Source organism: Leiobunum rupestre, chromosome 11, assembly GCF_980474605.1.
Source record: "Leiobunum rupestre chromosome 11, qqLeiRupe1.1.hap1, whole genome shotgun sequence".
Classification (NCBI taxonomy): Eukaryota; Metazoa; Arthropoda; class Arachnida; order Opiliones; family Sclerosomatidae; genus Leiobunum; species Leiobunum rupestre.
In genome coordinates, this window is record NC_143394.1 from 28,927,626 (window position 1) to 28,952,416 (window position 24,791).

The 24,791-nt window shown below is 37.2% G+C and overlaps 1 protein-coding gene and 2 non-coding genes across 3 annotated transcripts; all 3 read left to right on the plus strand.

The window, feature by feature from the left end:
• Positions 1–40: 40 nt before the first annotated feature.
• On the plus strand, positions 41–1,044 carry LOC149922163 (speckle-type POZ protein-like). Its single transcript, XM_090162256.1, has 2 exons — positions 41–421; positions 466–1,044. The coding sequence occupies exons 1-2, from the start codon at positions 41–43 to the stop codon at positions 1,042–1,044; spliced, it is 960 nt and encodes a 319-aa protein (XP_090018382.1).
• Positions 1,045–3,204: 2,160 nt separating this feature from the next.
• TRNAW-CCA (transfer RNA tryptophan (anticodon CCA)) lies at positions 3,205–3,276 on the plus strand. Its single transcript has one exon. It is a non-coding gene; the product is annotated as a tRNA-Trp (tRNA).
• Positions 3,277–3,333: 57 nt separating this feature from the next.
• On the plus strand, positions 3,334–3,405 carry TRNAR-CCU (transfer RNA arginine (anticodon CCU)). Its single transcript has one exon. It is a non-coding gene; the product is annotated as a tRNA-Arg (tRNA).
• Positions 3,406–24,791: the final 21,386 nt, after the last annotated feature.

Below are 24,791 nucleotides of genomic sequence, written 5' to 3' on the forward strand. Positions count from 1 at the left end.
TTCAAATTAAATCGCCGGCTAAATTGAGAATCGAGAGCAAATGGCTTCGAATATCGAACATGGATGCATCCTTCGCACAGAGAATGAACTGAGTCACTTCAGAGCGGTTTGGACGATCGAGAATTTTCTCCAAAATTTGACGAAGATTGGGAATTTCCTTAACAGTCCACCATTCATGTGCACCAAGGGAACAGATTACGGTGTCGAATTTACTTTGGATATCTATCCACGGGGTGCGAGTGCGACTATAGAAAGCGAGTTATTCGTCAGCGTATTTCTGTGTATTCATCAGTTACCAGAAGATGCGAAGGATATGAAGTTTAGTTTTGATGTATCGTTGATTGACGCGTATAACAAGAAAGTGAAGACCTGTTACCGCGAGGTTTCCCAACATTTACATTTCGTCGACAGAAAAAAAAAGGTCTTGGATTTCTTAAATTTACCAGCCGTGCATCGCTTATTAAGAATGCGCATGCATGGTTGCCGGGCGGTCATCTCACTTTGGAATGCAACGTCACAGCTCACTTCGAATCTAAAAAGCGGGTTTCGACAGTCAGAATTGAGATGGAATCTGGCAGAACGATAACGTCGGAAGAAGAAGCGGAAGTATTAAAAATGGTCTACGAGGAGAAGATCTGCCCCGACGTCAAGTTGAAGGCCTCGGATGGCCGCTTGTTTGACGCCCACAAGTGTATCCTGTCCGTCAGATCGCCCTATTTCAAGGCCATGTTTGGACACCCAATGAAGGAGAACGTGGAGGGCCTGGTGGACCTTAGTAAGGACATGAATGGACAGGAGCTGGAGGCGTTGCTCAATTACATCTATTTGAGCGCCCCGCCGGTCAATCTTGACGATACCGCGCGCAAAATGTTTCAGATCGGAGATATGCAAGGCATCCAAGGCCGGAAGCAGATCAGCGAGCGAACTTTGATTGCTCAACTCACCGACGCCAACGCTCTGGACTTGCTGACATTCGCCAACCAACATGGCGCCAAAGAATTAAGAACCGCCGCCGCTAGACAAATTGTCAATTTAAAAAAATGAACCACCAATCCCGGTCACTTTATTTTCAATCATTTTATTTGTAGTTTGGATTGTGTTTTGGTTTTGTCACTAGTAAAGTTATTTGCATTTTCATAAATGAAGCGTTTTAAATTTGCACACAGTACATTGAAATTGAAACCTCGCAATTAGAATCTCGGGTCGGAGATTCGATTTCTTCGCAAATTTCACCCGCGGGACCCTTTTTGTCTGGGGCAAATTGCCAATTATCTAAAATTTCTCCTGTCTCGTGGGTACAAACGCCGAACTAAAATTATCACCGCAGCAAAAAAAATTAAATTACATGGCAATGCGAATGCTAGGGGGCGGGGAAAATGTTCAATGCTGCGAAATCAGCGATAGGCTGATCCCATCATTAATAGGCTTTTCCATAAAATATTTCTACGAGCTTTCATTGTTTTTTTCTACGTCACACACCACCAATTTCGCTAAAACTAAACAATAAGTTGGCTGTACTTTTTGCATTTGCCGATAAGATTTCCCCAAACTGATTTTAATTTATTTTCGATACTAATTAAATGAATTATTATTGCAATACCCATATCAACTGTGTGAAAGTATACTTAGATATTTATTAGCTAGTATTTTCTGATAAACAACAATCTTTACCTGATACACTAGCTACTGACTACTGTGACTTTCAATGAAATGTTAAACCTAGTTAAGTAAACGAAATACTTTTATACTTTAAACGTTTGATATAACCAATTAAACAATATCACTTGGGTTAATTTTGATCCGCCGTGTTTTGTAAATACTTACACTCGGTAGCAGACGACATACCGAGCTCAAGAGTCGTGCAAGGGTAAAAACAAGGGGTATTATATAAACAGTTTTCCTTCCCCCTCTTACCGTAACAAATATTTTATGGAAAAGTCTATTGTCACTCTGCTCAATTTAAGAATTCTTTCATATCTAACGACAAAGGTTGCTTTACGTTTCCCATCACTTCCCCATCCCACGAAAGGAGCGTGGCAGCGTGCTTTCGATAATCATTCATTTCACAGCGAATTCCCCCCCCCCCACCACTTTACGCCCCTTCCTGAGCCAGACCACTCGCAAATATTACAAATTTGGTTATTTGCATGAAATTCTAGAAAGTACTTTTTTTCCTCGAAAACTATAATTGCACGAATATCGATATTTTTATGGAAAGGAATATCATCTTTTCGTGTAATTTCCTCAATTTTGGAAAAGGTAGGTTCGAGATCAAATTGATCAATGTGCAAGTTGTAGAGCGTCATCAGTAACTAAAGAATATTGTTCCTACGATGAAAAAATCATCATTTACATAACTTGAAAAATTGACAAACTGGGCAAGCCAAAATAAACTTTCAGAACTTTTCGACTGCACACTTTTACTAAGAATGACTTCATTGTTCAATCATTTATTTAATTCTCGATTTTAGATAGCCTAAATCTATTTATTTAAATTTGCAATTTTGAAAGATTTTTTTTATAAAAATCTTCATAATAAATAGTTTTAATGACGCTTCTTAATAGCTACAAGGATTCAAAGAAAACGTTTTCAAATATCGATTACGGATACACCAAGAATAAACAGCATAGCTTCAGCATGGACGATTATTCAGCGAAGACTGCCGCCCTATGCCGCCCCGTTCTCACTCGCACCTCAGGAACAGATTACGGGCTGGAATTCTCACTACTAGGAAGATCACTTGGGGACGCACACTTCAAATTAAAAAAAATGGTTTCTTTGGTCAGAATTTAGACGGAATCTGACGGACTGATCACGTCGAATTGAGGAGAAGAATCATATAGGATGGTCTACCGGAAGAATTGATGCCCGACGTCAGGCTGAAGGCCACGGAAAATTGCATTCTTTCGGTACCATCACCTAGCTACTTCAAAGGGCAAGTTTGGACACCCTCTGATGGAGTATGAGGAGTTAAAAAACAATCATCAAATCATCTACAAAGCCCTAAATATTAAATATATATTTTTTGGCATCACAGTCTCAGATACTTTTTGGCATCACAGTCTCAGATATTTTTTTGGTGTCACAGTCTCAGATATTTTCGGGCATCACAGTCTCAGATATTTTTTTGGCATCACATCACAAGATGTTTTTTGTATCACCAAAAAATTTCAAGTCGAACCAGTTAAGTACAATGGGGTCGTGGCTCGGTGGCGCAACGGTAGCGCGTCTGACTCCAGATCAGAAGGCTGCGTGTTCGAATCACGTCCGAGTCAGTTAGTTTCTTCTTCGTGTAATTCATAACATATCAAGTCGAACCAGTTAAGAGCAATGGCATGGTGGCGCAACGGTAGCGCGTCTGACTCCTGATCAGAAGGCTGCGTGTTCGAATCACGTCCGAGTCAGCTTGTTTCGTCTTCGTGTAATTCAGAACATTTTAAGTAGAACCAGTTAATGGCATTGGTATCGTGGCTCGGTAGAATTATAAGGTAGTTTTTTAAATCGACCAGAGATGTCGGACTTCGATCTGGCAGTAGAACTTGGTGATATCACTCTTGGCTCCATGTCAATGGGGCAGGACTCAGCTTATCGATTTTTATGGCGTTGCAAATTGCGCTCTCCAATTGGCCCGATTATGAGGAATCGGTCTAGCTATGGCATCATCAGCGTTTGTCATTGCCTACTGTAGGGCCAATTAGAGAGCCACTCTTCCCGTAAACGTAGTTTGATTGACACTACGCAATAACGTTAAGTCCAGCCCCCGCGACAGGCTGATGTGAAGGGTACAGCCAGACCCTATACGGGATTCCCTATATCTTAGAATTAGAATAAACAGTGATTTTTAATTTTTATTCATATTTGAGTTGGTTACGGATTATGCTTACACTAGCTAAAAATCAACCGCTGTGTGTTGTTTCGGTATGCCTTTAATTATCTGGTTTCCAACTGCCTAACGTTCTATTACCGAATGTGGCACGTCATTACCATACGTAAACAAAGCAGTTTGGAAATTCCCTTGATTTAGCTATCGAACAAACGTTAAATTTTAATATTTAGTAATATTTCGTGTAATATATAACAAATTTATCTGGTTTCAAACTACTTTGTTTTCGCATGGCAATGGATCCAATATACTTGCCATTTTCAGTAATAGTACACAAAGCAGTTGGAATCCAAATAATCTAACGACATATTCAACACCCGTAACCAACTCGAAAAATATGGACAAAAATGAGAAATCAGCGTTTTTTCTAATGATAAGATATGAAGAGCTACCTCATTGAGCTACCTCTAAATTTTGCTGAATTTACCCCATATTTCTCATGAATATTTTTCAAACATTGGAACAAATTTAAAGGGTAAGACTGCAACATTTAAGAAATAAACGAATAAGGACCACCCCTCCCGGGTATTCTAATGGTTTATAATCGAATAACATCCTAGTGACCCCTTCAGTTTCGCGTCCAGGCAATAGAATCTTTCTGGTTCCGGCGCTGTGTACCCAGGGCCGGGCTGGCCCATACGGTGAGGCGCCCGTGCCTTTGCTTCAAAAAGCAGTTCGGGCGCTCCTTTGACGCCCACGGCGCCCATATTAATGGCGCTTTAAGCACCACGCCGACTGCACCTTCAATTTCACAGTGCGGCCGTGTGTGTACCTATCATAGAATCAAGAATGTATTTATTTAATATCAGAAAGAATGACTATTTTCGATAAGTTAGTGGTCTGCCATGGACCGAGTGGTAGAAAAGGGGAAGGAAAAACTCAGGAGTTTTTATTTTCCTGTGTATTTCACCTTCCGTTTTCATCATCGCCGAAGCAGTTAAATTTTAGTCGTCATCGAGTTGATTTTGTTCTCTACGAACCTTGGGTAGCCGGGGAAGGCTGAATTTTTCTGGTGCCGACGAGAAGTTCGACGTCGTCCGGGGCTAATTTCGCTTGAAAATTCCCGTTTTTTAATCATTGTACGAGTTATTGAAACTTAAAAATCGTTATTTATTTTTATTTTACAAGAAGACGTCTAAAATCCCTCGACTTGTTATTGGTCAAATTTGGAATGACCTTCAAGGTCATGGAAATTTTCATTATCAAGTGACCCCCTGCACTGTCCTGAAAACACATTGGCCCTGTACCGCTTTTCAGTTAACACCCTGTATTGCTCGTATCTAGTCAGATCAAGACACGTCGAATTATACAGGAGATTCCATGGTTTTGAATGCTAAATATTTAAAATCGGTTTATTTAAGTGCCATATATAAAGCCTCAATTTAATAGAAAATTTCTTAGATCGTAGCTGGAAAGTGGTGTATAATTTGCAGAAGGATAAAACCGACGATGGAAACCTTTATGTTTGCAGTGAGTACTCTTCTGGAAATATTAAAGAGCTTTCGAAATTTTGGAGTGTTTTGAGTCCCAGAGAAAAATTTCCATTTCTTTACTGCCGAATCGCGTTACTCAGTATAACGAATAATGGCAATTACGTCAAAGTGAAAGAAAATACTAAAAGGATATTGAAAACTTATCTCGCTATTCAGTGGTTTCGTCAAGAACCAGAAAAAGGTTAGACGAGAATTTGTGCGTGTTCTACCAATCTGAAAATGCCTATAAACTTTCAAGAGTTTCACGAGATGAAATGGGTATTAAATTTATAAAAGTTAGGGCGCAAGGCGGTTGGGGGGGGGGGGGGCACGGAAATAGAAAATTCTACCGGAACGTCCGTATCTGCCAAACTAAATAATAAAAGCGGTGGAGTAACTTGAGGAAGAGGTTAAGTAGATGTCATGGACATTTAACTACACCGATATCTGAACCTTCTGGGCCTCTTTGACCAAAATTAAGAGAGCATTTCATTTTTACTCTTATCACAAATGGTGCGGATACAGCCATTACCCAACTTCTAGTACCTATTGCCCAAAAGTGAGACGACTACACTGTCATATCAACGAACTCTTTTCTAACCTTAACGGCGGTCAACGTTTCACGAAACTTTATCTCAAGGATGCCTACAATCAAATAGAGCTTGATGAAGAGTCAAGAAATCTAGTGGTAATAAATACTGAAAAGGGACTTTTCAGATATACCAGATTGCCGTTCGGAGTCTCATCAGCTGCTGCTGTATTCCAAAGACACATGGAACAAATTCTTGCCGGTATTGACAGAATAGCAATTTTTCAAGACGACTTGCTTTTGACTGGTAGAAGCGACGAAGAACATATCAGTACCTTAGAGAAAGTTCTCTTTCGTCTGGAAAATTCTGGAGCAAAGTTGCGAAAAGAAAAGTGTGAGTTCATGGTCGAGTCAGTCGAGTACCTGGGACACGTACTTGATGCTCAAGGTCTACACCTATCGCAGAAACACCTGAAGCCTATTACTGAAGTGCCGATTCCAAAGAACGTACTACGCTAAATTTGTCCCAAATATGTCTACATTAAGGGTGAAGAATGGATATGGGACTCTAGTGCTGCAGATTCCTTCCGTCGAGCCAAGGGAGTTTTAACTTCGCATTCTGTTCTAGTGCACTACGATCCAACTAAGCAAATTACTCTTGCTTGTGACGCCTCACCCAGTGGATGTTGGAGCTGTTCTTTCACACGTTGAACCTGATGGCCATGACAGACCTATTGCCTTTACCTCACGAACTCTAAGCAAAGCCGAGCAGAACTATAGCCAAATTGAAAAAGAGGCTCTCGCTCTAATCTTTGGGGTTACCAAATTCCGTGAGTACATTCTTGGAAGAAAATTTACATTACTTACAGACCACAGTCCACTTGCTACTCTACTGAATCCTGCAAAACAAATACCTACCACAACTGCTGCGAGAATTCAAAGATGGGCAATCACATTGGCTGCCTATGACTACGTTATAAAATATCGACCTGGTTCCAAGAACGGAAACGCAGACGCTATGAGTCGACTACCATTACCGACACCAGATAGATTGATAGAAGACGGTTGGCCACGGAAATCTCCGACTGATGACATAAAAGCCTTTTTCAGTCGTCGAACAGAATTGACTCATATTATTATTTGGAATAATCGAATTTTTATTCCGAAGCAGTTTCGATCTACTATCTTAGACGAGTTGCACGTTGGACACTTTGGCATGACCAAGACAAAACGACTAGCCAGAACTACAGTCTGGTGGCCAAACCTCGACGCTGACATCGATAAATTAGTTTCTTGTTGCCACGAGTGTCAGCAACGAGCAGCGATGCCTCCGCAAACAACTACTCATTGGCCTAAAACTTATTTTCCTATGGAGCGAGTACATGTAGATTATCTTGGACCTATTGGCACCGACATGATCCTGGTATTTCAAGACACGTATTCTAACTGGTTAGAAGCTATTGCAGTCAAATCATGTTCATCGCAAGTTACCATTGACGTTCTCCGAGACATATTTTCACGTAACGGACTACCTTCTTGCCTCGTAACTGATAACGGTACGAACTTTACCAGTAACGAATTTGTCACTTTCACGAATCGAAATGGCATCAAACATTTGACAATAGCACCCTACCATCCGCCATCAAATGGACACGCGGAAAAAGCTGTCTCAACCATCAAGAAAGGACTTGCAAAAATTAAAGAAGGTACTATAAAATCACGCCTAGCTAAAATATTGTTTTCTCACAGACGTCTGCCAAACGAGGAAGGATATACACCCGCCTCGCTGTTTCTCAATAGAGAACTCCGTAGCCGATTGGACTGTTTACGACCTCCACTGAAAAGTAACGAGCGAGAAAAACAAGAAAACATCAACAGTTCCTTTAAACAAGGTGATACCGTCTGGACTCGAAACTACGGTAAAGGTCCAAAATGGTACGAAGGTACAATCTTAGCGCCGATTGGAAATGCAATGCTCTCGATTCAAACACCTGCCGGAAACCTGAGACGACATGTCAATCAGACAAGACTTCGTTCAATTCCTTGTTCAACGACGGCGAGTAACAACTCTGGTCAAACAGTCGTGAATACCAGCGTTCAAGTTTCAAATCAGACACAACCAGACAACCCACCTGATCCAGTACCCAGAGCAACGCATCAGCCTCCACTTCGAAATTCTAGCCATCACCGCGCCGTAGCAGACATAAAGACCGCCTCGGTTCCACAAACACCTAGACGGTCATCCAGACAACAAAGGAAACCGGAAATACTTCAGTATGACTAAAATTTTCTTGGGGAGGAAATGTGACGTGTCGACGTCTTTATCTTTTCATTTTTTTTATCAATGTATAAAGTTCGTTTTTATTCCCCAAATGAATGGTATATAAAGAAAAGTACAGCAACCCTAAATCACTTCTGGCGATGTAATCTAAATGCATAGTTCCTCCTTTTTGTAAATAAATATGTTTTAATCGTAACTTTCGCATAGTATTAATTTTCTCTACAACTTCGAACTGCACGATACAACAGAATGCTAAATATTTAAAATCGGTTTATTTAAGTGCCATATATAAAGCCTCAAAATTTAATAGAAAATTTCTTAGATCGTAGCTGGAAAGTGGTGTGTAATTTGCAGAAGGATAAAACCGACGATGGAAACCTTTATGTTTGCAGTGAGTACTCTTCTGGAAATATTAAAGAGCTTTCGAAATTTTGGAGTGTTTTGAGTCCCAGAGAAAAATTTCCATTTCTTTACTGCCGAATCGCGTTACTCAGTATAACGAATAATGGCAATTACGTCAAAGTGAAAGAAAATACTAAAAGGATATTGAAAACTTATCTCGCTATTCAGTGGTTTCGTCAAGAACCAGAAAAAGGTTAGACGAGAATTTGTGCGTGTTCTACCAATCTGAAAATGCCTATAAACTTTCAAGAGTTTCACGAGATGAAATGGGTATTAAATTTATAAAAGTTAGGGCGCAAGGCGGTTGGGGGGGGGGGGGGGGGCACGGAAATAGAAAATTCTACCGGAACGTCCGTATCTGCCAAACTAAATAATAAAAGCGGTGGAGTAACTTGAGGAAGAGGTTAAGTAGATGTCATGGACATTTAACTACACCGATATCTGAACCTTCTGGGAATCTTTGACCAAAATTAAGAGATAATTTCATTTTTACTTCTATCACAAATGGTGCGGGTACAGCCATTACCCAACTTCTAGACCCTATTGCCCAAAAGTGAGACGATTACAATGTCATATATTTGGAGATAGAGGGCGGTATATCCTTATTCTCCAAATTCAAATATCGTTTTATATTTGCGTAATACTTTCCTTCTATATATGTGTAAAAATCTCGTTCTATTAAGCGTTCCCTACCATACATTTTCGTTCCCTACCATGTATTGGCGTTCCCTACAATATATTGGAGTTCCCTACCATATATTAAATTCCCTACCATATATTTTTGCGTTCCCTACCATATATTTGCGTTCCCTACCATGCATTGGCGTTCCCTACCATATATTGGCGTTCCCTACCATATATTGGCGTTCCCTGCCATATATTTGCATTCCCTACCATATATTTTTGCGTTCCCTACCATATATTTTTTGGTTGCCTACCATATATTTGCGTTCCCTACCATGTATTGGCGTTCCCTACCATGTATTGGCGTTCCCTACCATGTATTGGCGTTCCCTACAATATATTGGCGTTCCCTACCATATATTAAATTCCCTACCATATATTTTTGCGTTTCTTACCATATATTTTTGGTTCCCTAGCATATATTTGCGTTCCCTACCATATATTGGCGTTCCCTACCATATATTTTTGCGTTCCCTACCATATATTTGCGTTCCCTACAATGTATTGGCGTTCCCTACCATATATTTGCATTCCCTACCATATATTTTTGCGTTCCCTACCATATATTTGCGTTCCCTACCATATATTGGCGTTCCCTACCATATATTTTTGCGTTCCCTACCATATATTTGCGTTCCCTACAATGTATTGGCGTTCCCTACCATATATTTGCATTCCCTACCATATATTTTTGCGTTCCCTACCATATATTGGCGTTCCCTACCATATATTTGCATTCCCTACCATATATTTTTGCGTTCCCTACCATATATTTTTTGGTTGCCTACCATACATTTTCGTTCCCTACCATATATTGGCGTTCCCTACTATATATTGGCGTTCCCTACCATATATTTTTGGTTCCCTACCATATATTTGCGTTCCCTACCATATATTTGAGTTTATATTAATTACCTCTCCGAGGGGACAAAGTCCCCTAGGAGGGGTTATACAACGACCGTGTCTGTCTGTGGGTGGGTCTGTGGGTGGGTCTGTGGGTCTGTCTGTCTGTCAGGACTGCGAACGCGTTCGCATTTTCGGTGCAAAGTGTAATCACTGCGTACGCAGTTTCTCAAAGGGTTGGCAAAACCACCGGGTGACGGTGAGTGTTAACGGATGCATTTGCGGTTTGTTTTTGATGGTGTTTTTTCGCTCACCGTCGTGACGGTTTGGTGTATTACGTTTTTGTAATGTTTATGCGTAGGTTGTGAGTGTTGAATTTTTTGTGTTTGTGTTCTGATGGTTGTGCATGTTGAGTCTGTTGTGTTTATATGGCCGTTTTCTCTCCAACTTCTTCTTAATGACTTTGGGACGGACCGAGTGCTGAGTGTAATGCTACCTCTCAACGTCCAATGGCAGGGTTTCCACCAGTTGTACACGGTATTCGTCTTAGTATCAATTTGCGATCGCATCGGGCGGGATTTGAACCCGAGACCTCCTGATTGACAGGCGGACGTTCTACCACAGAACCACCGACACTTGTTACGCCTTATTGAAAATTAGACCTTCAGCTTTATCGGAAGCGTATTTAATAGAGTAGGAAATTTTGGTTTAATTGAAATAGAATTGAAATTGAAATTATTGCATCGAAGAAATTCTAATTTAGCGTTTCTCTATTGATTAAAAACAAATGCGCCACCCAGGTTTCGAACCCAGACCATTCGGCTTGGCAGTCGAGCGCTCTACCACAGAACCACCGATAGCTGCTTAGATTCACTGAAATTAAGACAGGCATCGTAAGCATAATAGGTAATAAAGTCTTTTTTTATTAATGAATTTATGAAGGCCTAATCTGGTATTTTTTAAAGGTTAAATCTTGTTTTAGCGCAGTCAGCCGAGATTAGAGGGTTAAAGGGTAGACCCTGTGGGTGGTCCACTTTCTTAACGACCTATATATAGTTCTGTTAATTCAAAGGAGATAATTTAACGTTAATTGCTTTAAGAGCTGGCGGTTTGTCAAGTGGCTCTCTGTGCTTTGTTGATGGTAAGGTTTTTGCTTCTTGTAAATACATTTGGTGTGGATATTTGGATATCTACGATTTCTAACGCAGTCAATGATTTCTTGGGTGTGCGAGTCATTATATGATATTGGAAATTGGACGGCATTGGTCTTTTTCATGTGGTATGCGTCACAACGTCAACAGGAAGTGAACGAGTCGTCCACTACCAGATATCTACGGTATCTTCATCAAGGGCGAGTGTTGAAATAAAATGAGCGTTAAAGATGCGGCAAGTATTTCGTAAGCGAGTAATTCCAAAAAGCCTCTGTAGATATTTCTTTCATTAAAATTTGCTTCGTATTATATTTAACTGATAAACTTGTTCTGTAAAAGGGTTTAATTCAATTGTGCATTGTTATAGTACGTCTAACTTACTGTTGTAACTACTTAACGTATGATATTCTGAATAAATTAAAATTGGTCGTTTCGTCTCAATTATTTTAATTATAATTAAAATTTTATACCGGGCGGGATAGAAATGGGTTAATATTTTTAACAAATAACTCTAAATTGCGGAGATATATCTTTAAGGGTTATCTCGAGAAATTAATACCACTAGGGACAATTCTTCCGAGGAGAGGTATATTTTGTTTTGCCAACTTGTTTTTTTCTGGTTTCGCGCCCGATATCTCCTCGTACGAATGCGAGTTCATAGCACGTCACCTATCCACACTTTACCAACCAAAGTGGTAATTATTGTAGGGCTTACATAACCTAACGAGAAACGTATAAAGTAAAATGTTTTACTGCAGTAAACTAATGTTATGAAAATTAGGGGAAAGTCTTATCCTTTGAAGTCGTTCCTAAATATAAAGAGAGCAAACTAAACTGTTTTATACTCGAAATGAAAATTTAAAAAAATATTGTACGTGGTATTGCTTTAGTAGAGGAATGCCTGGTATTATAAATTAGAGTCGCCACTTATAAAGAAAACATTTGTACGACCAAAGCGAGATATTTAAAATACATTTGTGACAATGTTATCATAGAATAGGTTATTTATATTTGTAAAATTAAAGGTTCGCCTATCAAGATTTTATGTTATTTATTTGGTTTACTGTTCATGTTTACCTAATCTCGATTTTTGATATTATTTCGTAGTAATTTCTGAAATTTTCCACTATTTCTATTTGCTATTAAATTTAATTTACTCTATACTTTTTTTATTTGCCCTATCCCAAAACACTTCCTATTCTCATTAATTTTTGATATTTCAAACAAAACGCATCAGCGACTGTGCAAACTCTACAACTTTCTTTGGTACCCACTATCTTATACTAGGTAGCGCTTTGATGAATTATCTCTTCCCTGACGGTTAATTTATCCTCGTTCGAAATGTCTATTAATAACCATATGCTAAGGAGCCAATTGCAAATCCAATTGATAGGCTTTTAATTAAAATTGAATATCAGCAGCGTAACTTAAATTACAATATATTATGGTACCTCTCTCGTGAAACCAAATTTCTACTCAGGAAAATGAACTCTAAAACATATAGCTCTACCACCTGCAACGATGTCACAACATTGGTTTTCAAAAGGCTTATTCAAATGAAAATAACAATTTCTATATTTATTTCAAAATGTGCAAATGCAATTACCCGAATTTTACGATTATAATATGAATATCGCAACGTATGTAAGACCTCTAGTTTCAGGTATATTTTTCCTAATTAGCGCAAAACGCGTTTCCCAGATTGTCCCCTATACGATTATAACACCATAAGTTTGATAATAGCTTTGGCATCAGGGCAGTTAAAAGACACTTGCCTACATCCGGGCTTAACCAAATGGACGATCTTTATATACCTTCAAATTGTGTATCTCAAAAATATCCTAAAATCATATATATAATAGAAATTTAGTGCTATTTTAAAGGTGATATCGATTTTCAAAATGGCTATCTTTTAAATAATTTACTTAGACCCTATAATATACATTCGAAAATCTAAACCACTTCTGTTAGGTCACTGAAAACATCGGCAACCGTATGTGCTACATTGAAAATTTCATTGAAGAACGAGCTCTCAATTTACGTAATGTTCACTTTCTGTTAGCTCTCGAAAAACCTTACATTTTCATTTAAATTGCAGATAATACATTGTATTTTTATATTACATGTTAATTTTGGCCACTATCGAGAATTCGAAAAATGAAAATATCACTGTTAGAAACCAAATCTTCTGCTTAGACATTTCTGTGTTACTTATCCTATTCCGAGCAGTTTTAGGTAAATGTCGGCTCTACTGCATATTTGATTAAATCCCCGGTCAAAGTTAACCCAACTTCGTTTGCTCAAACGTCTAGTTAATTAGAATTTTAAAACCTTAAAGAATGAGAGGATTTTGTAAATTTCATGATTTTGTGTTATCGCATTTTGGGCCCATAAGTCCATTTTCCTCATACTAGAATGACTATTTTTCTAATTGTTTCAGGAATTATATACACTTGGGAAATGCAAAAACGGTTAATGGAAAACGTTTACACTGAGACCGGAATAGACACAAGAGCTGTATATATTACTGAAAGCCATGGAACCGGCACCGAATTTCGGGACTGGAATAATCTCAGGTACCCAGAAATAAACCATTACTTATCGCTTGTAACTCACTTGATGAAATTTGCGTTACTGATGCCGTCGAAATTGAAGGTTACTTTTTCCAATGTAGAATCGCATCGTTGCGAGTCTACGTGTATAGTTTCCCAATTTCGATTAACATCTTGATCGATACAGACAGAGCGTCTGTGGACACACTATAGCTTGTTCATGTCTGGCTGGTAAAATAATAAAATCAAATTCTTCCGAACAAGCGGTACAAAGTTTCGTTGACCATCAAGAAGATAACTATGCCTTATGGCAAACATTGGAAAATCTTCAATAAAAAATGTTTAAGGAAACAAATTCACCTTGTAAGCGTTTTTTGCAAAATGATATTTTATCAAACACACGGTTGAATGAAAGTTCCTTGCGGGCATCATTGGATTTGGCGATAGAAAATTTAAAGGACATTCACTTCTTTTATTATTGATAATCAAAAGACGTACCACGTGACTATTGGGTTACTGAACAATAACATATATTTGACTATAATATAGGCGAAGAGTTAAGGTCAATCATTTGGAATTTAGATGCCAAAGAAGAACCATCGGAAAAGTACGATTTGGTTATCGCCAAAGATTTACGTTTAGCATTAGGAGGTGGAATTACAATTAAGTCGGCCATTTTGAGTTTGGCTAAAGCTACGAAACATAACGGTTTCGTCAATTTAATATAGCGAATTCGACTCACACCCGCTGATAAATTTCTAACCGTTGTCAGCTACTGGAAGGATATTTTCGGTAGCATCTGAGAATGAGATCGAAGATGCCTTCAAAAAAATGGATATCACTCTTATTGGGAAAAAGACAGTAAGCCCAACCCAAGAAAAAACTAGCTGTTGTAAAAATAGGCACCAATAATTGTTGAACGTCTTGATAATGGCAATATGAAATTGAATCGAAACCTGGGTCAAGTTCCATTATTAAACTTTTAAACACTTGTGCACAAGAAAGGTTCCGAAGAGGCTGATGGAAATAAAATGAAGGGAGAAACTGCTCTTTCCCTATAAAATAACCCCTTTTTAACAAGGACACTGGATGATACCCTATGAATGATTAGTAAGTGCTACTGCCACTACATTAGGTAAAGGGTGCTTAAGATTAGCTCTTTTTGTCGATTAATAAAAATTGTTACGATTCTAAAGAAACTGTTCATTTACTTGTCATCGTAGAAATAATTATATTAAAAAAGAGTTAATATCAAAAGTCAAAATTGTTGCCAGAGATTCCTACAGTAGGGGCTCATCTTAACGTTGGAATTCAACGGACGCCCGAGCGTAAAAGATGTCTGCTGAATAGCGACCACCATGAAATAATTGGTGAAGAATTTCAATATAAATTGCAATGGACGGCTCACATATAGGGCACTCTGAATGTTTATTAAAACAGAGTTGTTACATATATATGGAAGAGTTTAAAGTCTAATAAATTATACTCAATGATAAGTGATATATTAACCACAGTTAATAGTGACTAAAAATTTTCTTTTTATAAAATTATGAAGGGACTTATTTAAAGATGAGTTTAAACTTATTTAAAAAATAGACTAGGATTAAAAATAAGGAAATTTTTTGTATGGGAATAAAGGACCCTAAAATTACAGAAGCTTTCGGTCACGAAGACCTTCCTAAGTTTATGTGGTCACCACTCTCTAATTACGTATGCGCCATGTCTCCCATACTGCTTACAGTAACGTTAGTTTTTTTAGTTTTATTTTACTTTTCTCGTACTGCACAGCTTACCGATGTAATGTGTGCTATTTTGGAAAAAGATTACTTTCATTTCTAAAACTGTTTGTCATTACTTTATTAGGCCTAGAGGTCGGCGGAACGAATTTCGATAAACCATAAAAAGTTGGGTTAATTGTTCTTTATGAACATTTTATACGAATAAACAACGATTTAACATGCAAAAATAATCGGTTTTTTCGTATATTTTTTGAATAATTTGCGGTTATGAATAAAAATAAATAATTGGATAATTTCTTATTCGAACGCCGACCTCTAATTAAGCCCACTGGTACCAGTTTACAAATATATTAGAAAATTTGTCTTATTTAATACTTAAATGTCTATAAAATAAATTACTGTAATGCAATAACACTCTAGTTTCCTTTATAATACCCGTCATCCAAAGAATTAAAAGATTTCCTTTAATTAATCTGGAATATCTGTTATATTTTTGGCTGCGTTTCGTATTACCAGACTAGTTACAGCTTCTTTTCATTGAGCCGTAACTAGCTTTTCTTGGGCCCTGTGCAAAGGTCAATTTTTGGGCCCCTTATTTTTGGGTAAATTACTAAGACAAGCACAGAACGAATTGTGCAGGGAAAATAATTCAGAATGAAATATTATGGCACAAGTTTGTGGGCGTGATGTTCGACGGTGAGAATAATGGTGGTACTGGCTCTATGCATACACATTTTAAATTGTAATGCCATTTTTAACCGAGCTCCAGGTCATTTGGCGTCCATAAATTCAAATTATATAAGGTAATATTTCCATTTACTAATTTCATTGCCCTTTTTGGATATTTACTGAATTTTGTAAATATTTAAAGTTTATTGGCCGAGCGAGGTGTTAGGCTTAAATAATATTCATAATTGATTTTCAAGGGCCACACTGACGTTTACAAAAATCTGGGTAAAAATTCAGTAACTCCTCTTCAGTATTTTCGCTCTTTTTAAGAATTATTTCCAAAGGGAAACCCGAGGAGCAGATCTCTTCCTTCATTACTAGGACACCCTCACATGACTAAATCATGATTAAATATTATTAAAAAAAATTTTAGCTTTGGCTGTACAAAAAATAAAAATTATTAATACATGATTAAATTTTAAATCATTATTATTAGAACACCCTGCAACAGAGTGACCTACATCTCGGGAAACCTCTTAAATTCAAACGACAGCGTTTCCACTTCGATAGCCGCCGTCAGTTCCGTTCATTTAGTTTGCTTAAAATTTATTGAAATTTTTAGCATAGGAAAAAACTAAGATAACCATCAGCCGCATAGAAATTGAATTTCACAGTTTTAGATCAAAGATAATTTTATTATAGTAAATCGGTTTTTTGGGCACTCTCTCCTGACCCTTAATACACCTGACATGCATGATAAGGGCCCCCTAACGTCATTTATGGGCCTTCCTTGGCTTCTGGGCCCTGTGCGGCCGCACCTGTCGCACGAGCCTAGTTACGGCACTGTCTATTCCTGCTTGTTTCTCATCGGAAAGGTTCGAATTGGCTACAAGATTAGAAACGGCTGACTTCAGCTTGTTGGTTCGCCCAAATAACATTGTCACCGGAAATTCGTGTCCAACAGAAAGATGGAGCAGTACTTTTTAGTGGTGTCGTCCTCTTTTCAAAATCGCTTTATTGAGAGATATATCTTTTAGGCCTGTCTAATCCATGATGGATAAGTATAAAAACTCCATCACCATCAGAACAATGTTAACTATATTATAAATGTAGCTTCTTTGTAGCACTCATCGCCGTTTGCAGCGAAATATCGATCGAAGAAAACGAGATCTTTTATCAAGGCTTGTACGAGTGGTATTTAATATTACTAAAAATTCTACTTAAGAACCTGGAAATTATCAAGCTATTTTTCTTTTGAAACATCCTAATATTTTTATACATAATATAGCGATTTTCAAATTGTTTTCCAGTATTTTATGCTCGATTTTAATGTTTTTATTTTTACCAGATGGCGCCAATTTCCCCTTTCTGTGGGGAAGGAATAAACATTTGCACATTTTTTAAAAACAACTACTCATTAAACAAATATTAATTTCAAGAAACATTTGGCATTAGAAAATCACGAAATCATGATGTGTATAGTAATCCATTTCATTGATAATTTAAAAATTACGTTTTGGCGCCCAAAATCGATTGATTATAGTTTAGAAGTACATTAAAGACTGGGGTTTCTAAATTTTTGAGAAAAATTAGCGTTAAAAAATTTTAAACCTGAGATTTTTGCTTAACTTATTCGTAACGCATAAACGTCGCAGTGGATCTGACCATTGGGCTAACAATTATTTAAACATGGCTCTTACAAGTAGAGGGACGGTAAAGAAACATTTCAATGCACGTGGAGTTTGACGTCACCAGGGCTCCAAGATTATGGCCCGATTGAATTTAGCCGAATCCAAAACTGCAAATGAACCGAAATGAATATAGCATTGCAAGGCGTAAAACGGCATTACAACCCTATAATTTTCCCCCAAAAATTAAAAGTAGAAGAGATTGAAACACAAATATATAAATAAAATATTTAGTTTTCAAATAAATGGGCACTTAAATAATATTAATTAAAATAGAAGATTGTTTAAAATGAAGGTACACATATGTATACGAAACGGTTTTAGTTTCAGTAGGGTCTCGTTTTTCTCCAGAGAAAATAAAATCATCCAGGTTTGTGAAACGTTTGGATACACATACAAACCTAAACAATCCTGCACTTGTGTTAACTGAATTTTTAACAAGGCACTACTAGAAAATGAGTTTGGGCAATATTCCATTGCAGAAAATGAGTTTGCATAATATCAGAAGTAAATGAACCGAAGTTATCGAAATAGCGTTCAGAATTGGAGGGCGATTTCCTTATGAAAATGATGATAAAATCGAGTCAAATAAAAATTATTTTCTCATCCCCGTCCCTTAACGCGATAATTTTCGCTTGGGAATTGTGGTTGTATCTATTTCTATGCATAAAAAATGGTTTCATAAAAACATAAACGGTTTTTTTTTCGGTTTAGGAGCGCGCATAATTTCAAATTCGAGGTCAAAACGTAACTTCATAAGGAAAACGCCTCCAACACTGGGAGTATAGCAGTCTGATAACTTCGGTTCATTTACTTTGGATATTTCCCATAACAGAAAATGAGTTTGCACAATATCTCATAGCAGAAAATAAGCTTAGGCAACATTCCATTTCAGAAAATGTGTTTGGATAAAATTCCTTAGCAGAAATTGTGTTTGGGCAATATTCCATCGTAGAATACGAGTTTGGGTAATATTCCACAGCAGAAAATGAGTTTGGGCAATATCCCATAGCAGGAAATGAGTTTTGGTAATATTTCATAGAAGAAAATGAGTTTGCACAATATTTGATAATAGAAAATGATTTTAGACAATAATCCATAGCAGAAAATAAATTGCGAAATATCGAATAGCAGAAACCGAGTTCAGAGATAACTATTGAGTATTTTCTATTGTCCAAACTCATTATCTGGCATAGTATTGATCGTTGATGTCATTTTATGGTTTTCAATAGCACTAAGCCATCGCGACGGCGAGCATCAAAGTAAAACAATTTAGGTAAGGGGTCATTGCGTTCGTAATCGATCAGTCATGTCACCTTGAAAATCGATTTTTATAAACTGCTAAGAGCGTGCTCATGTGACTCAAAAACGGAGGTAGACAAAAACTTTGATTTAAAAAAAAAATAGTCTGAATATTTAATAACTTCGGGCTGCTAAAATTGATGGCGTTGTCAAAATAAAACTGATATTCTACCGCTTTTTGTTATGAAATTTTTAAAATTAAAATGAGTGTTTTGGGAGTGTCATTAGGAAAACGTATTATAAACATTTCTTGATAAAATTCTTGTAAAAATAGCATTTAGAATATATTGATCAATTTACGGGAAAAATGCAAGAGCAGAAAAGTATCTTGATATCAATATCAAATTGATGTCAATAATATTAGTTACTTTCAATTGAAAATTATATTATGCCATAAATTATATATGACACAAAATTATTATTGCAATCCGTAAACAATGAAATATAACATATCATAATGGACTATATATAAGTTTTTTATCCGAAATATTCTAAATGTCACAGCTCTGCATCCAGAACATATTTCCCTGTACCTGATCTCGAAAGGGGTACTCACGCGGAACAAGTATGTACTTAGGTTTTACTGACAATAGACGATACTACACCGTCTAGACCCACTAGCGTGACTTACTACCCTCCGTTAGACGTTTACCCTGGTTTTTTACAATGCTATAAATCTAGGCTGCGTTCAGTAACCGGTTAAATGGCGCTTTCTTAGAGATTTTATCGATGAGCATCGTAAGGTTTATTTTCCCGCAGTAGACGTTTAAATATAACCTGATCAGTGATTTGCCTATACAAGTAGTAATACAGAGATCCAGGACATACTTGTAAAAGCGTTATATTAATAGTGTTAACATATGTAAGACATTTTTGAGCGTGCTTCGTGGGATATAGTTCTGGTCCCCAAAACGCGATGGTGCCAGTAAAAACGTTTCATACTATGGAGAGATCTGGATATTTTCCAAATATGGCCTTATTTTCAACAAGACGTTCAATATACTAACACATACCTTTTTTTGTCTTGAAAAAATAGCTTTTGGCCCAAAAAGTTGAAACGAAAAATAACGCCAGGTGTTTGGGTTTGAATTTTCGCCGCCATCTTAGGGGCTGCCGCCAGCGCCCCTAACCCCGTATGAGCGATTTGCGAACTATCCTAACTTTTAAAATAGCGCAATTTAGGCTTAGGTCTCTTATAACTGGAACGCGCCGCGCGTGCAAAACATTTTTTTGGCGTCTTCAGCAACGCGCGCTTTTACGTTGTTTTTCTGTCTCACCGACTTCTCACCAGGTGTCGCGGCGGACGCGCGCTTTTCAATTTCCCGAAATTTCTTTATTTTATTAAAAATTAACCACTCAATATTTTTTGATGCGGTTTTCGCCATAAATTTTAGTTTTTAATGGACTATAGGGCTATCTAACGGGTTAAAGCTTGACCGTTCCCCTTTAATAAATTAAAGAAATTAATTGAAAACTGTACAAAATGACCAAGGCCTAATTTGATAACATTAAAAAAATAATGATAAGCTTACGCTTATGTATGGATGAGGATGAAATATTTGAAAAAAGGTTTTCCTGGAAATGTTAGGATATTCTATCTAATCTCTTCTGAGATTTCGCGTATTCAGGCTCGATATCTTGCTTTGTCAGGGCGCTGTGAATACAAAACTCAATGAAGAAACCTATGGCCGTTATGAATCTGCTGGAGCATCAAACCACTTTTTGTCAATACGTCGCGTTATAAATATTTCTAAACGGCCTTTAAAATTAGTCATATGAGACAGTAATTGAAAACTGGTGTCCAAAACTTAATTTATCTGCGTGTCGAATTTCAATAGTGCTTCTGTTGGTACAATAGAGGCTCTCTTGAAAACCCTGATTGCAAAGCCTCCTCGTGGCGAGAGCCGGGCAACGTATGGCTAATAACCTGCGGCTGATTTGCACAGGTATCACTGTCCCTATCCGGATTGTCCTTAATGGGGTCACTGGTGTCGTTCGCGGCTGCAGGGGCTGATTTCTGGGCTTGCGCGCCAGTTCGCATCGCCCCCTTCGCCGCCAGCCGGAGGGGGGACGGGTGTGTTCGTGGTTGCTGGGCTCGGACTTTGGGTTCGCGCGATGGTTCGCTCCATACCTGTCATTTGATAACCTTATCGGGGATGGTTTTTGCAGTGGAAGAGAAAGTCTCTCTAGCCCTCAGCTGTGCGAGGATGGGTTCTCGGGCAGGCCCATGGTGTCGCCTTTTGTTGGGCCGTGATGAGGGCGTTTGTTTGCCATATGTGAGCCGGTTTTTATAGCTGTCTCACTGGCCGAACGTTTGTTTCGCAAAGCGCATTTTTGTCCGGACCTGGTTGAGTGTTGTGGGCCGCCGTAGTGCCTAGCGGAACGGCGGGGTACAAATACATCACTTTATGTTGGTACAATAGAAGTACTATTGAAATTCGGGGTATATAAATAAAATAATCCATGTTGGTACAATAAGGTTACCAAAAGAGTAGTTTTTCTCTGTTTTAATTGCTTTGTAATAACTGAGGACGTTGGATTTTCAATTTTGAGCTGACCAAGACAAGATCGATAAACATTGGTGATTAGAAACGCATCGGTGGATTAAATAGCTTGAAACGTAACTTAAAACCTTTGCTTTAGTAGGTTTACGCTTTCAATTGATTTCCAAATTTACAAGTCTTCTTCAGAGCGATGACTTTGGCCTTGCAGAACATTGTAACTTTCCAAATTTGATAAATATTCATCTGGTCCTGGAGCTGGGGTTTTAAAGCAATCAATATTCAGTATGAAATAATCTAAATCGTCAATGCAATTTGAATCTGGTGGCTTTAAAAGGTTGTTTACGGACGCAGCTCTATATGCTGCCCGGAATTGTTGAGGATTTGACAAATAGAACCAAAATATTTCTCAACAAAATCTTGGATAATTCTTCCAGTTAATAAAAACTGAAATCCACAATTTTCTTTCAGGTCATTCCACAAAAGGCTTTTAGTAAAATGAATTGCATTAAAAATATTATTATTAATATTTTATACAACCATTTTCATGGTTTTGATTTGGAAGATTATAATAATCAGTCCGAATATTTTTAGCAGGCAATGGTTCTGTCGTAAAATCAAATGTTCTTTTCGAATTTGAATTAACTACAGGCCCTGCAATATTTAATCAATAAATGTTCAGTGGCTATCACTTATCAATGATGAAATTTCAGTAATTACAAACGCGTATATATCGGTCTTTTTTTTCGAAAATTTTAAAAAAGATAAACGATTTTCTTGTTTTCGCTGAAAAAACTGGCCTTGGTATAATTAAAACTTCAATAAACATGTCAAAATATTGAAAGAATAACGCATTTAATTTTTGTCTTGTCAAAAATGCGTAAATATCAAACAAATAAGCTGTTTAGGTTACTTTTTCCAATGTAGAATCGCATCGTTGCGAGTCTACGTGTATAGTTTCCCAATTTCGATTAACATCTTGATCGATACAGACAGAGCGTCTGTGGACACACTATAGCTTGTTCATGTCTGGCTGGTAAAATAATAAAATCAAATTCTTCCGAACAAGCGGTACAAAGTTTCGTTGACCATCAAGAAGATAACTATGCCTTATGGCAAACATTGGAAAATCTTCAATAAAAAATGTTTAAGGAAACAAATTCACCTTGTAAGCGTTTTTTGCAAAATGATATTTTATCAAACACACGGTTGAATGAAAGTTCCTTGCGGGCATCATTGGATTTGGCGATAGAAAATTTAAAGGACATTCACTTCTTTTATTATTGATAATCAAAAGACGTACCACGTGACTATTGGGTTACTGAACAATAACATATATTTGACTATAATATAGGCGAAGAGTTAAGGTCAATCATTTGGAATTTAGATGCCAAAGAAGAACCATCGGAAAAGTACGATTTGGTTATCGCCAAAGATTTACGTTTAGCATTAGGAGGTGGAATTACAATTAAGTCGGCCATTTTGAGTTTGGCTAAAGCTACGAAACATAACGGTTTCGTCAATTTAATATAGCGAATTCGACTCACACCCGCTGATAAATTTCTAACCGTTGTCAGCTACTGGAAGGATATTTTCGGTAGCATCTGAGAATGAGATCGAAGATGCCTTCAAAAAAATGGATATCACTCTTATTGGGAAAAAGACAGTAAGCCCAACCCAAGAAAAAACTAGCTGTTGTAAAAATAGGCACCAATAATTGTTGAACGTCTTGATAATGGCAATATGAAATTGAATCGAAACCTGGGTCAAGTTCCATTATTAAACTTTTAAACACTTGTGCACAAGAAAGGTTCCGAAGAGGCTGATGGAAATAAAATGAAGGGAGAAACTGCTCTTTCCCTATAAAATAACCCCTTTTTAACAAGGACACTGGATGATACCCTATGAATGATTAGTAAGTGCTACTGCCACTACATTAGGTAAAGGGTGCTTAAGATTAGCTCTTTTTGTCGATTAATAAAAATTGTTACGATTCTAAAGAAACTGTTCATTTACTTGTCATCGTAGAAATAATTATATTAAAAAAGAGTTAATATCAAAAGTCAAAATTGTTGCCAGAGATTCCTACAGTAGGGGCTCATCTTAACGTTGGAATTCAACGGACGCCCGAGCGTAAAAGATGTCTGCTGAATAGCGACCACCATGAAATAATTGGTGAAGAATTTCAATATAAATTGCAATGGACGGCTCACATATAGGGCACTCTGAATGTTTATTAAAACAGAGTTGTTACATATATATGGAAGAGTTTAAAGTCTAATAAATTATACTCAATGATAAGTGATATATTAACCACAGTTAATAGTGACTAAAAATTTTCTTTTTATAAAATTATGAAGGGACTTATTTAAAGATGAGTTTAAACTTATTTAAAAAATAGACTAGGATTAAAAATAAGGAAATTTTTTGTATGGGAATAAAGGACCCTAAAATTACAGAAGCTTTCGGTCACGAAGACCTTCCTAAGTTTATGTGGTCACCACTCTCTAATTACGTATGCGCCATGTCTCCCATACTGCTTACAGTAACGTTAGTTTTTTTAGTTTTATTTTACTTTTCTCGTACTGCACAGCTTACCGATGTAATGTGTGCTATTTTGGAAAAAGATTACTTTCATTTCTAAAACTGTTTGTCATTACTTTATTAGGCCTAGAGGTCGGCGGAACGAATTTCGATAAACCATAAAAAGTTGGGTTAATTGTTCTTTATGAACATTTTATACGAATAAACAACGATTTAACATGCAAAAATAATCGGTTTTTTCGTATATTTTTTGAATAATTTGCGGTTATGAATAAAAATAAATAATTGGATAATTTCTTATTCGAACGCCGACCTCTAATTAAGCCCACTGGTACCAGTTTACAAATATATTAGAAAATTTGTCTTATTTAATACTTAAATGTCTATAAAATAAATTACTGTAATGCAATAACACTCTAGTTTCCTTTATAATACCCGTCATCCAAAGAATTAAAAGATTTCCTTTAATTAATCTGGAATATCTGTTATATTTTTGGCTGCGTTTCGTATTACCAGACTAGTTACAGCTTCTTTTCATTGAGCCGTAACT

Coding starts and splice junctions, on each gene's coding strand:
- LOC149922163 (XM_090162256.1), top strand. CDS start 41: ATGGCTTCGAATATCGAACATGGATGCATCCTTCGCACAGAGAATGAA. Junction 422..465: donor TCGTCGACAGAAAAAAAAAG/GTCTTGGATTTC, acceptor TCGCTTATTAAG/AATGCGCATGCATGGTTGCC.